Genomic DNA, 11,835 nt, shown 5'->3' with positions numbered 1-11,835 from the left:
AGGGGCCTCCACCCAGAATCCAGAGAGCATGGCTAACACCCAGAGTCTGGAGGGTGGGGCCATTGTCCAGATGGTCTCAGAGAACAGAGGATTATTTTCAAGCCTTGAGAACTAATGTAATTTGTTATGCTGAGTTTTGGACTTGCTTGGTGCCCATTATCCCTTCTTTTTCTCCAGTTTCTCCCATTTGTAATGGAAATGTCTACCTTGTGCCTGTTTTACCATTGTACTTTGGAAGTGGATAACTTGTACTCTAAATTTCACACATTCTTAAAGAGGAATTTTGCCCCAGGATGGAATATGCCTAAAGTCTCACCCATATTTGATTTAGATGATTCATACAATAAGATTTTGGATTTGGCATTGATTTAAGACTTTTGGGATGATGTGATGGGGAGTGTGTTTTGCATGTGGAAAAGAAACGAATTTGAGGGGGCCAGAGGGTGGAATATTATAGATTGAACTGTGTCCCCCCAAAATATGTGTTGTAAATTCTAACCTCTATGCCTGTGGTTATAATCCCATTTGGAAATGGGTTGTCTTTGTTGTGTTAATGAGTCAGGATCAGTGTAGGGTGTGTCTTGAGCCAATCTCTCTTGAGATATGACAAAGATTAAACAAGCAATCAAGAGAAGTAGAGACGGTGGAAGAGAGATGCCAAGCCACGTGAAGACTACCCAGGAACAGGAGCTCAGAAGAGTTAAGGACCTTCCTCCAGAGCCAACAGAGAGAAAAAGCCTTCCTCTAGAGCCAGCACCCTGAATTCGGACTTTTAGCCTTCTAAACTGAGAAAATAAATTTCTGTTTATTAAAGCCATACACTTGTGGTATTTCTGTTACAGCAGCTCTAGATAACTAAGATACTCTGCCTTTGTCCAGATGAAGAATGGCATGGAAACGTGTCGTCTGTTCCTTTTAGGTAATGTCAAAGGGCAGATACACATTTGCCCTTATCGCCTATGTTTTTATACTTTACAAGTCACTTCATATTTCTTAAGATACTGCATTTAATTGATGCTTCTTAGCAGTGAACTCCCACCGCTGCCACCACCAAAAATCAGAACAGAATTAGGACACTTAAGAATGTAAACAATTGTAGTCATTTCCTCCAGAGGCTCCTAGAAGCAGTGGGTAATTGCTATGCAGATATAATAAAGATTCATTGTAGTGTTTATAAGTACTATTATTAGCTTTCCCTCAAAAAATTCTGGTTTGTTTGAAGGAGCTAAATGTAACACTTCCAACAACCTTGTTTTGAGTCAATCCAAGTGTCATCAGGATAGGCCACTTCATAGTAATAAAGCTCCAGGTGTAAATACCTCTGCTCTGTTAAGCTCTCACAGGCTTGAAATAACAGTACAGGTCAGTGCTGGTTTCACTGGTAGTGAACATATCTTTAAAGTGAACATGTCGTAGCACAGGGAAGTGTTAAGGTCCTCAGGTTGGTGCACATTTCTTCCAGCGTACAGCTTAAAGTGTGAGTCAGAATGAGGGAAGCGGTGCTGACTGGGAGAAGCCAGCCACCTTAGAACCTAAACTTGATATCTTATCAGCTTTTTACCATTTTCTTCAAGCCTGAATTATACTTGCATCTTTTATTCCCTCATATAATACGCTTTCTAATTGACTCCCCACCCACTCACCACACGTTTACTTTTACTCCTATGTGATTAGCCTTTTTAGTTTTCTTCCTGCCACCTCCATACTCCTTCTTTTCATGCCTCCATTCCTCTACCGATGGTCCAAGGGCCCTCAGCTTTACTGTTAGTTTCCCCATGTTTATACTTAGGCCCGTTTATATACTTTTTTTTTTTTTTATCTGTGTATCTGCAAACTTAAAGAACTTGGTGAATATATTTCTTCCCATCCATATTATATTTTTCATCTCTAAATTATAGTCCCAAACTTTGGAATAGACCAGAGGGATTTGAAAATCATTCTGATTAATTTATTTGAAGATGATTTAAACTTATTTCACTTTATTCTTCATTCTTGCTTTGGTTGTGTTAATACATTCGTGACTTTTGATGTTCACTTGATTTTCATTTGGTTATTTCTACCATAGTAAGAATTATTTTTGGTTAGGACTATTGAGGTTAGTATTCCTAATTTGCAAAATTGTCAGAACCCAAATGGCATTGAAGAACAGTGAGCACTAAATTTGTGTAAGATTTAGGAAAAGTTAAGATGACATTTTGAGCACTTACCAAAAATTAATTGTATTGATTTGGAGGAATATTTTTAATAAACTGTTAAGGGTTTGTTTTAATGCTTTTGATTATCCAAAAAAATATTACAACACGGTCCAACTTAAAAGTCAGATTAACAAGTTTAAGGTAAGTGTTGTATTTAGCGCTCTGTTATTATTCTGAAGGTATTGCTTCAAGAGCTCGGTCTTGCATTTACTATCTGTAAAGTAGATGTATTAGCCATAGACTAAAGACCTTAGGCCTTAAATTTGTTTATTTTTATCAGCTGATTTTTGAGATTTAAATTTTATATGTATAAATGATTGAAATGGGAATAAAATTTATATTATGTTTATCATTTTTATTAAAATGTTAACAATTTTTTTCAGGAATATTTTTGGTAACTTCAAAAGAAAGCATATTTGATAGATAGATTGCTAGTATTTCAATAAATACATATAACATATTAAAAAAAAAAAACCTCCTGAAAAATAAACTTTGAATCCTAACAATTCCTCTATAATAGAATGTCTTTACATAAGCATTGCTGCGTACTAATGATTTTCTTCAAATTCTTTTTTTCCCCCCACCAGCCAGGCCTACAACTCCTCTTTCTGTAGGCACCATTGTCCCACCTCCAAGGCCTGCTTCCAGACCAAAGCTTACTTCAGGCAAACTCAGTGGGATTAATGAAATAGTATGTACTCAGGTTTTTTTTTTTAATTATGTAACTGTTTTGATTTAAGATGCAAATGATAATTCTTTATATGCCCCTTTACAGTTAAATGCTAGAAGTTTTCTCCTTGAGTTATTAAAATGCAGAAAAATTTTCCCAACAAGTACCACCTTCACTCCCCCATATTACCTCAGTGATCATACCTGTGGAGCAGGACATTGTTCAGGAGGGAAGAGATTTCCTGAGAAGGTTCGCACATTACAAAAATACCATTCAGGACCCATTGCTTCACAATGAAGAAGCAATTTTCATGTAATTCTGCTTAAGTCAGATATGAAGGAAGAAATGGTGGCTTGTTCTTAGGCCTTAGAAGGATACTGCCAGGAGGGTCGTAATCCAACTTTGTTTTATACATGAGGAAACTGGAGCTCACACAAGTAACTTGTATAAGTACCTATGTTTAAAAAGAAAAAGCATTGGTCTTCAAAAATCTTCAGATGATGAAAGAAAATGTATAATTCAGAGTGAGGCCCTCCCAAACCAGTCTTCTTGCTTCCGATCTGTTGTGCTTTGCTCCATCTTCTACATTGTTGCCAGAATTAAATACTAAATTTCTAAAAGTCACACTTAATCTTGTTTTTCTTTTTCCCTTGATACACTTCACAAATGATTCCCCTTAATCTGTGTAGTTGAATGTTTTAGCTGAACGTATAAGGCTTTTCATAAAGTTACTGCCTCAACAGTCTGCATGACCAGATTCTGCCCAACTTTCTCCTCTTTGCAATCTGTGCTCCAGCTGCTTGGAACTTTCCAGTGTTCTCCAAACACATCATGCTGTTTTATACATCGATGTCTTCTTATTCTGTTCCTTCTATCTGAAATGCCCTTCCATTTTCTATGTAGCAAACTGACATCTTTCTTTAAGACCCACCTAAATGTCACCACCTAGGTAAAGCCCTCCCAGATCATCGCATCACTCTTCCCCCAATGGATCTAATCATTCTCTTCCTTATATTCGATAATGCTTTGCTCATATTTCTGTTAGTGCACATATTACATTATATATACTTTCTTCGTGTGTGTTCCCTTCACTGGACTATGCCTTAGCCAATTTCATATCCTCAGTATTTTATATGATGCCTGTCATATGGTACATAGTTAGGAAATGTTCAGTGAGTGAATGAAAAGACTTTTGAACATCAGATGTTGAAATGATGTCGTCTTTCTTTTACCCGTTTATATCTCAGTGAACAAACTTAGTGGAAGTGAAATGAAAGATTAGGGGCAAGCTGCCAACAAGATGGTTATTATTTAAATAATGTAAAAATTACTACATCTAAGATACTGTTTTTTTCCTGATTACAAAAGCAATGCATGATCATGTAAAATCTGGGAGAAAATAAATTCCTCTAAATTGTACCTTGCAAGGATAACCACTATTAACATTTTTACATATATCCTTTCATTATTTTTAATGCATAAATATTTATCCAGAGCCAGTAAAATGTAGTGGTTAAAAGCACAGGCTTATTAGCCACTTACTAGCTGAGCAACCTTGGGCAGGTTATTTATTCAGAGTCTCAGTTTCCTCATGGATAAAATGGGGGTAATAATACTTAAGGGTGTTGTGAGACTTAAATGAGTTAATAATATTTAAAACACTTAGAAAATTGTCAAGTGCAAAGTAATTGTTAAATTACTCCATCTTCTACACTGTTGCCAGAATTAAATTTCTAAAATTCATTCTTTTTAGAAATTTGTTTTTTAGTTTAATTCCAAATTTTTAGTATTACAGTGTCATAATGAATGAATATCCTTATGCTTCTTTGTAGACATTTGTTATTTCCTTAGTAGAAAAATTTTAAAGTAAAATTCATAAACTAAAGAGTATACACATTTTTAGGACTCTTTTGACAATTGCCCATCAAAAAGGTTATGCTAATTTTAATTCTCTGCAACTGTACATTGGAATGCCTTTTTCCTTGCCTGCTTATATGTGCACTTTTCTGGAGAGAGGGCTCATGGCTTTCACTAGCCACTCAAAGTAGTCTGTAAACACCACCCCTCCCTGCCCCCTGCAGAGAACCCCTCATTGTTCTAGATCAGTGGTTCTCAAAATGTGGTCCCCAGGCCAGCAGCATTAGCATCACCTGGGAACTTGGTAGAAATTCAGTTTTTCTGGCTCCACCCCAGACAAATCAGAAATTGTGGGCAGAGGCCCAGCAATTTTTCTTCTAACAAGCCCTCTAAATGATTCTAATGCATGCGCATGTTTGAGAACCATTGTTTTAAAGCAGTGCTGTACAATAGAAATACAATGCAAGCAACATAAATAATTAAAAAATTTCTAGTAACCACTTTAAAAAAGCTGAAATTAATTTTAATAATTAATTTTATTTTGCCCAGTAATCAAAATAGTATTATTTTAGCATGTAATCAATATAAAAATTATTAATATTTTACTCTTTGTGTGTGTGCTAAATCTTCAGAAGTCAGTGTGTATTTTATGTTTACAGTTCATCTCCATTTGGACTTAGCCACATTTCAAGTGCTCAGCCACATGTGCCTAACAGCTACTATACTAGACAGTGTTGTTGTTTTTTTTTTTTTTCCTTTTTCTAAAAAATTATAAAATGCACTGTAGAAAATGCAGCCACATTACATGGCCATGAAGAGAAATATCCTCCACAGTAGCTGATCTCAAAAGACTTTTTTCCAAGCATGTAAGTTTCAGATGAGCTAATCAGTTCACTGTCTGTTCAGCCCCATGCCCTGCACTACCTTCATCTGCCTACATAGCTGCATAATGATGAGTCATTAAAAAGCCATTATTTGGAAAAAAGAGTTTAAACAATAGTTCAGTATGGGGGCGGGGGATGCAAATTTCAAAGCACTATATGCAGTACACCCACTCATCAACATGGTTAGGTTCCAAAGACCAGGTCATTACATGAAAATGGAGGATGACCACATCAGATCACAAAATAGAAGATGACCGCATCATTACATAACTGCCAAACCACTGAGAATCATGGCCCAGCCAAGTTGACACATAACTTTAACCATTACAGCCAGCATTACTCTTGCCTTGCACCTTGGCATTCGTTACTGCAAGACATACACTGTTAGTGAGCAAAACAGTTGAATAGATTTTTTACTATTGTCGTAAATGCAAAGTGTTGGATAATGAGATAGTCAATAAGTGAGGAGTAGGTGTATTACCCAATTTTTTAAAAAATGTATCTGTAAGCTTATAGTCATATAGTGAAGGGTAGACTGATTTCAGTATGTGAATGCTTATAGTTTTGTTTGTTTTTGCCTTTTGTTTTCATGCTCTTCAAATAAATAAGGACAGCAACATTGTCTCTCTCGTTCACTGCTTTGCCTCTAGTACCTAACTCAGGGCCTGATACATAATAAGCTGTTGCCTTTGAGTCAATTCCAACTTACAATGACGTAGCGACCCTATAGGACAGAGTAGAACTGCCCCATAGAGTTTCCAGGGAGCGCCTGGTGGATTCGAACTGACGCCACTAGGGTTTCCTGATACATAATAGGTACTAAATAAATATTTGTTGTATTTGCTTAATACTTTTAACAGTATGAGGAGGTTATTTGAAAATTAAGTTAAGAATGCCTAATTTTAAAAAGTGAAACACTTCAGAAAGTGTTACTGATGTATTATTTGAACATTTAGGAATTTGAAAAGGAAAAAAAAAATCTATGCCCCGAAGTAAAAGATAAATGAACTGGAGTTACATTTTTGTATTTGTTTTATGTTTAACTAGAAGACCGTAGAATTAAGATTTTTTTCAAACCTCTGTATGGGGTGAACCTTCTTAATGAGGAAGCACTGCAAGGAATTACAAAGGAAAATATAGACAGATTCGTGAACACCAAAAGTAACGAGCAAGCAATATTTAGGGAGAAGATATTTGCAGCAAATAAAGCAAAGGGTTAATTAAATCTCAAGTAATACTAAGACCTCCCAAAACTAAGTTAGACAAAGCTGATGTGGACAATTCATGAAAGAGAAAATGCAAATTCTGTTTTTATCTATCAAATTAGCTAAGTTTTTGTTTGTCTTGTTTTTTAATTATTTTTGCTTCTTCTAAGGCTTGTCCATTTCTGGCAAGAGAAATAGATATTCTCATATTTAGGTATCATATATTTATAGGCAGTAGGGTGAAGTGAATAATCCTTTTGGGAAGCAGTTTGGTAGTATGTATGAAGAGCCTTACTACTGCTTAATAATTTAACTTCTTGCAGTCTATATTAAGTCTAATTTTGATATGCAGAAAATGTTTTATGGATAAAGACCGTCTTTATGGAATTATTTTAAAACTACCTTTTTTTTCAACTTCAGTATATTCTCGAAAATGATTTGACCTATGCTTCTCTGATTTTGAGTTATAAGACACTTATACACAGTAAATTTGGTTTGGTATATTAAAACTAAACTTACCTGATAGCTAAAATCTTTTCTGACAGAGGAAGAGTTGTTTTAGCATTTTGATAAATAACCTTTTGTTTTTAAGCCTAGGCCATTCAGCCCACCTGTAACTTCTAACACCAGCCCACCTCCTGCCGCTCCTTTAGCCAGGGCAGAAAGTTCTTCCTCTATCTCATCATCTGCTTCATTGAGTGCAGCCAATACTCCAACAGTAGGTAAGTGATTATCATCAATTACATGTGAAATTTAGCACCCAGAGTCTGATCAGGATGATGATTATTATTATTTTAATGGGCTAGTGAAGAATTTAACATTAGAAATTTTGTTTATTTGAAACACATTATCGAACTAGCCACATTTTCCTTTTCTCTTTCGCAATTATCTGGATAGGAGAATTTTAATCACAGCACTGTTAAGAAAGCATCAAATTTATGAACTGCTGATCAATATAAATAGTTGGAGGCAAAATATAATGCAGTCCTTTCTCCTGTGAACTGATGGTTGCATTCCTAAGAAAGTTTGTGTTTTAAAAACAACTGTTTTAAAAGCAATTGATTGAATGGAGGAAAAGGGTTGTGTGCTTAGAGGAATTTTTTTTTTCCTCTATAGGAATCTAAATGAGAAAGATTTAAAAATAACTATTCGGGCATAGCTATGTAAACCTAAACCTCACCAAACAAACCCCATTTTTTATTATAGCTAGATTTTGCTTAAGAGTTTTTTCTGTTATCACCTTTACCCATTCCTTCTATAGATTCTTACTTACCTCTCTCCCCCATTGTTAATGTAATAAATCACAAGACCACTTAAACAAAGCATCTGTGTTTCTGGAGCAGCCGTTTCTCATTAAAATTATGAAAACTCATTGTCTTTATTGCTGCTGGTTCTAGGTGTGATGGGGTTGTCATTAATAATGCAAATCACTGATTGAGTAGTACTCAAAGTGTGGTCCTTGGACATGCAGCATCTACATCACCTGAGAACTTATTAGAAATGCAGACCTTTTAAATCGTAAACTGTGGCGATGGAGGTAGCAGTCTGTTTTTACAAGCCTTCCCAGTGATGCTGATACATGCTAAGTTTGAGAACCACTGCCCTAATTAGTTGATTGAATTATATTTCAATTTAATTTGTCAAAACTCACTTAAGAGAAATATATCTTGTGTGTGTGGCCGTTGTTAAAATGGCATAAGTAACATAGGCTAGAATGAAATATAAAATGGTTTGGTTTCTAAATGTCTAAACATGATGTTACTGTCTTATATATCTTTGTGAACATAGTGTTTTTCCTATTTTTAACTTTATATAAAATGAATATATCTAATAAGTTTTTTTGTTTGCTTTAATGAAAACTTCATTCTCGTTTGTACATGCGGTTTTGTTAATTTTTGTTTTTACACAATCTATATTTTAGGCATAAAAGCATAGATAATCCTACTAGAAATCAGGCAAGGCAGGTGGTCTGAGTAACCAAAATAAGCGTTAATTCTCTTCCGTTATCTCTAGATTATTCAAGGTTTTTTGCTTGTGATGGAAACTTTAATTTTGACTAGGTTGCTACGTATATGCTCATGATTTGAGCCAGTGCTGGCAATAGGAGAACTAAAAGTAGGTGACAGTGTTGGTACAAGCAGGCCGGGTATATGTGGATTTTGTATAATAAAGGTTCTCTAAATCTACCTAAAAAGTTCTCTTTCTTGTCATTATGCTTATTAAGCTTTCTGCTTAGATTTAAAATTTTGATTCTTTTTGTTTCTTGAAAATGTTTTATTTTCCTGCAATATTTTGTTTTATTTAAATATGATAGAAGATGATAATTTGATTGGGACACTCTCTGAAATTGAAAAGCACTGTGAGTCATCAGCAGGTATTGTATCAAAAGGAAATGTATATGTTGACTAATGATTCTAAAGTGTATCTAAAATACTTTGTGACCTACCTTCTCCTTTTCCGGCAATGTATGGTGTCTCGGAAATCAAGAATAACTTTAAAGTTTAACTATCTCAGTTTTGTACTAATTATGTTCAGAAGCTATGCAAGGATCCATTGGAATCAAATTCCCAATTATTAAAAGAAAAAAATGTATTTTTGCATTTTCTTCCATCTTCCTGTTCCTCTTCCCTCAACATTAAGAAATATCAATAAATCTTAATTCTGAAGCTATGAGAACCAGAGACAAAGTGATTAGAAAGGTAGGGGAAAGAATCAGTTAGTTAAAAAAAAAATTCATAATATACTGAGCTGAAATTAGAGGCTCAGATGTAGGAGATAGTTAGGAGTGAACCTCTTTTTTACTCCTGAGATGAAACAAATTCCAAAAACATGTGTATTGATTATTATAGGAAGATACCCCTCTTCACACCGTTACTTACCTCAACTTTATAAGTTCTTTGCATTTTCAAAGCATACAATTGTCTAAATATACAACAATTAAGCCAAAATTGGAAAGAATACTATCCTTATAAAGAATATTTTATTTCTAAAAAAACTTTATTTTGAATGATACAGTATAAATTTAGACTTTTCAGGGACTTAGGCACACGTTTCCTATGTTAGTGCATTTTTTTTAAAGTATGCATATGCCATGTAATTTTAAAAGAACAGTAGAAAATACAAAGGGAATATGCCAAAATATTACATGGATTTTGAGTTTTCCCCCTCCTTTCTAACAATTTTCTGTACTTGACAATATTCCAGTAATGAGCATAACAATTTACAGGGGAACTATTTCAAGAATCCTGATGTTATATGCCCAAATCAGATCATTCAAAAGAATAATTAACTTTGTAGATTTCTTCTAATTTTTAATGTCAAAGCACTATCCTTGACTGTGTGGAAATATGCATTTGGATGGGTTATTCAAGGGCAAATGTTACTTGGATATAATTTGCTTTAGTAAACAAAGATTATTATATCCTTTACATTTCTCTGAAAATTTGCTTTCCTGAATTTCTGATGACCTCATAGTTTAGAACAATATATTAGAAAAAAAATGTGACTGAACTAATATAGACTTACAGTGACATTTCCCCAGGGCACAAACACGTATTTGCATAGTTGTAACCAATGAATTTATTCATAATCTGCTTTTTCTGCTTTATAGTTCTCCTATCTTTTACCTAGTCATCTCTCATTACCTAGTCATCTTTCACCTGATCCAAAGTTGCATCTTTGCAAACAGTCACTTTTCCCTTCAATACAGGCTGTACTCTGTGTTCAGAGTAATCTTAACAAATGGAAGAACCTAATTATGTTTCTCTTAAACGTTTTCAGTGGTTTTTAGTGCCAGTAGGATAAGATCAGAGGTCCTCTGTGCTGTGATCTAGATTGTAAACGCTTCTCCAGCCTCATTTTCATGTCCTTTCATTATCCCAGCCCTTCTCATGCCTCCTTAGCAAAGTACCTGGCACATATTACTGGTTAGAAAATCATACTTTTTGTAATTTTATGAATAACTTTTCATATTCTTGAGTTCTTTATTTTCACATGAATTTCAAGTTTTTTTGCTTTGGCAGGGGTTTGTTTTTCCCAATGGCCTAGAAGCAAGAGTTCTTGTTTCCATGTATTTTTAAATACTGAACAGTTTTTCCAGCTCTAAAGAACTTTCAAAATCAAAGTGTCTTTAAAATGTAGGATCAAATTTGCTTCTAATGCTAGTAAAGCATCTTTTCTCACTGGTTGTAGGTTCTCACATTTGGTTGTGAGGCAGTGAAAGCCAGTACTGATTTTTATCAGAATCAATATTGTTGCTATCTCAGAAGTAACTCAGTCTTTCACAATAATCACACCTGAAATAACATCGGATGGCTATGAACATTGTATAACATTCATGTGAAAAGCATACATTCAAATTTCAGAGATATGTGCTGACCTAGGTTATTCATTGTTTTCCTTAAAAAAAGAATGAGTAATTACATGGGGGGTAGTAATTATTGGTAGAATAACAGGAATTATGTAGTAGAATTCTTGCCTACCAGGCCAGAGACTTGGGTTCAATTCCTGGCCATGCACAGCCACCACCCAACTGTCAGTTGGAGGCTTGCCTGTTGCTGTGATGCTGAATAGGTTTCAGCGTAGCATCCGGACAAAGACAGACTTGGAAAAAAGATCTGGTGATCTACTTCCAGAAAATCAGCTGCTGAAAATCATATGGATCACAACGGTCCGATCCTGTTGTGCATGGAGTCGCCATGAGTCAGGGGTTGATTCTATGGCATCTGACAAAACAATACAAACGTTAGACAAAGAGGAGGTTAAGAGAATTGTAATAGTAATGAGTAGTGTGTAAAAATTACTGCTTGGATGGAAATAGCTTACATACAAAACTCCAGCTTAATGCTCTTGAAGTATGTGACTGTTAGAACCTGGAGAATTTAGTATTTGAATGTTATTAAAGCCATGTTTTAATAATTTTTCAAAGTAAAGGCTTTTTCCTTCTGACATTGCTTAACCCTTCTGTGTTACTCCGTTAAAAGCAAAAGTCAATGTGACATAGTTTCCTGATTTTTTTTTTTTTT

The 11,835-nt window shown here is 34.8% G+C and overlaps 1 protein-coding gene across 1 annotated transcript in view; it reads left to right on the top strand.

The window, feature by feature from the left end:
• The window catches only part of FCHO2 (FCH and mu domain containing endocytic adaptor 2), a 153,647-nt gene that overhangs the window by 127,821 nt on the left and 13,991 nt on the right, over positions 1-11,835 (top strand). Inside the window, exons 18-19 of the mRNA XM_023729450.1 lie at positions 2,783-2,886; positions 7,404-7,533. Coding sequence (XP_023585218.1) covers positions 2,783-2,886; positions 7,404-7,533 — 234 coding nt within the window. The remainder of the gene's footprint in view (positions 1-2,782; positions 2,887-7,403; positions 7,534-11,835) is intronic.

Source organism: Trichechus manatus, unplaced genomic scaffold (assembly GCF_000243295.1).
Source record: "Trichechus manatus latirostris isolate Lorelei unplaced genomic scaffold, TriManLat1.0 scaffold00029, whole genome shotgun sequence".
Lineage (NCBI taxonomy): Eukaryota > Metazoa > Chordata > Mammalia > Sirenia > Trichechidae > Trichechus > Trichechus manatus.
The sequence above is the reverse complement of the archived record's forward strand: the minus strand, read 5'-3'. Positions and strand labels throughout refer to the sequence as shown.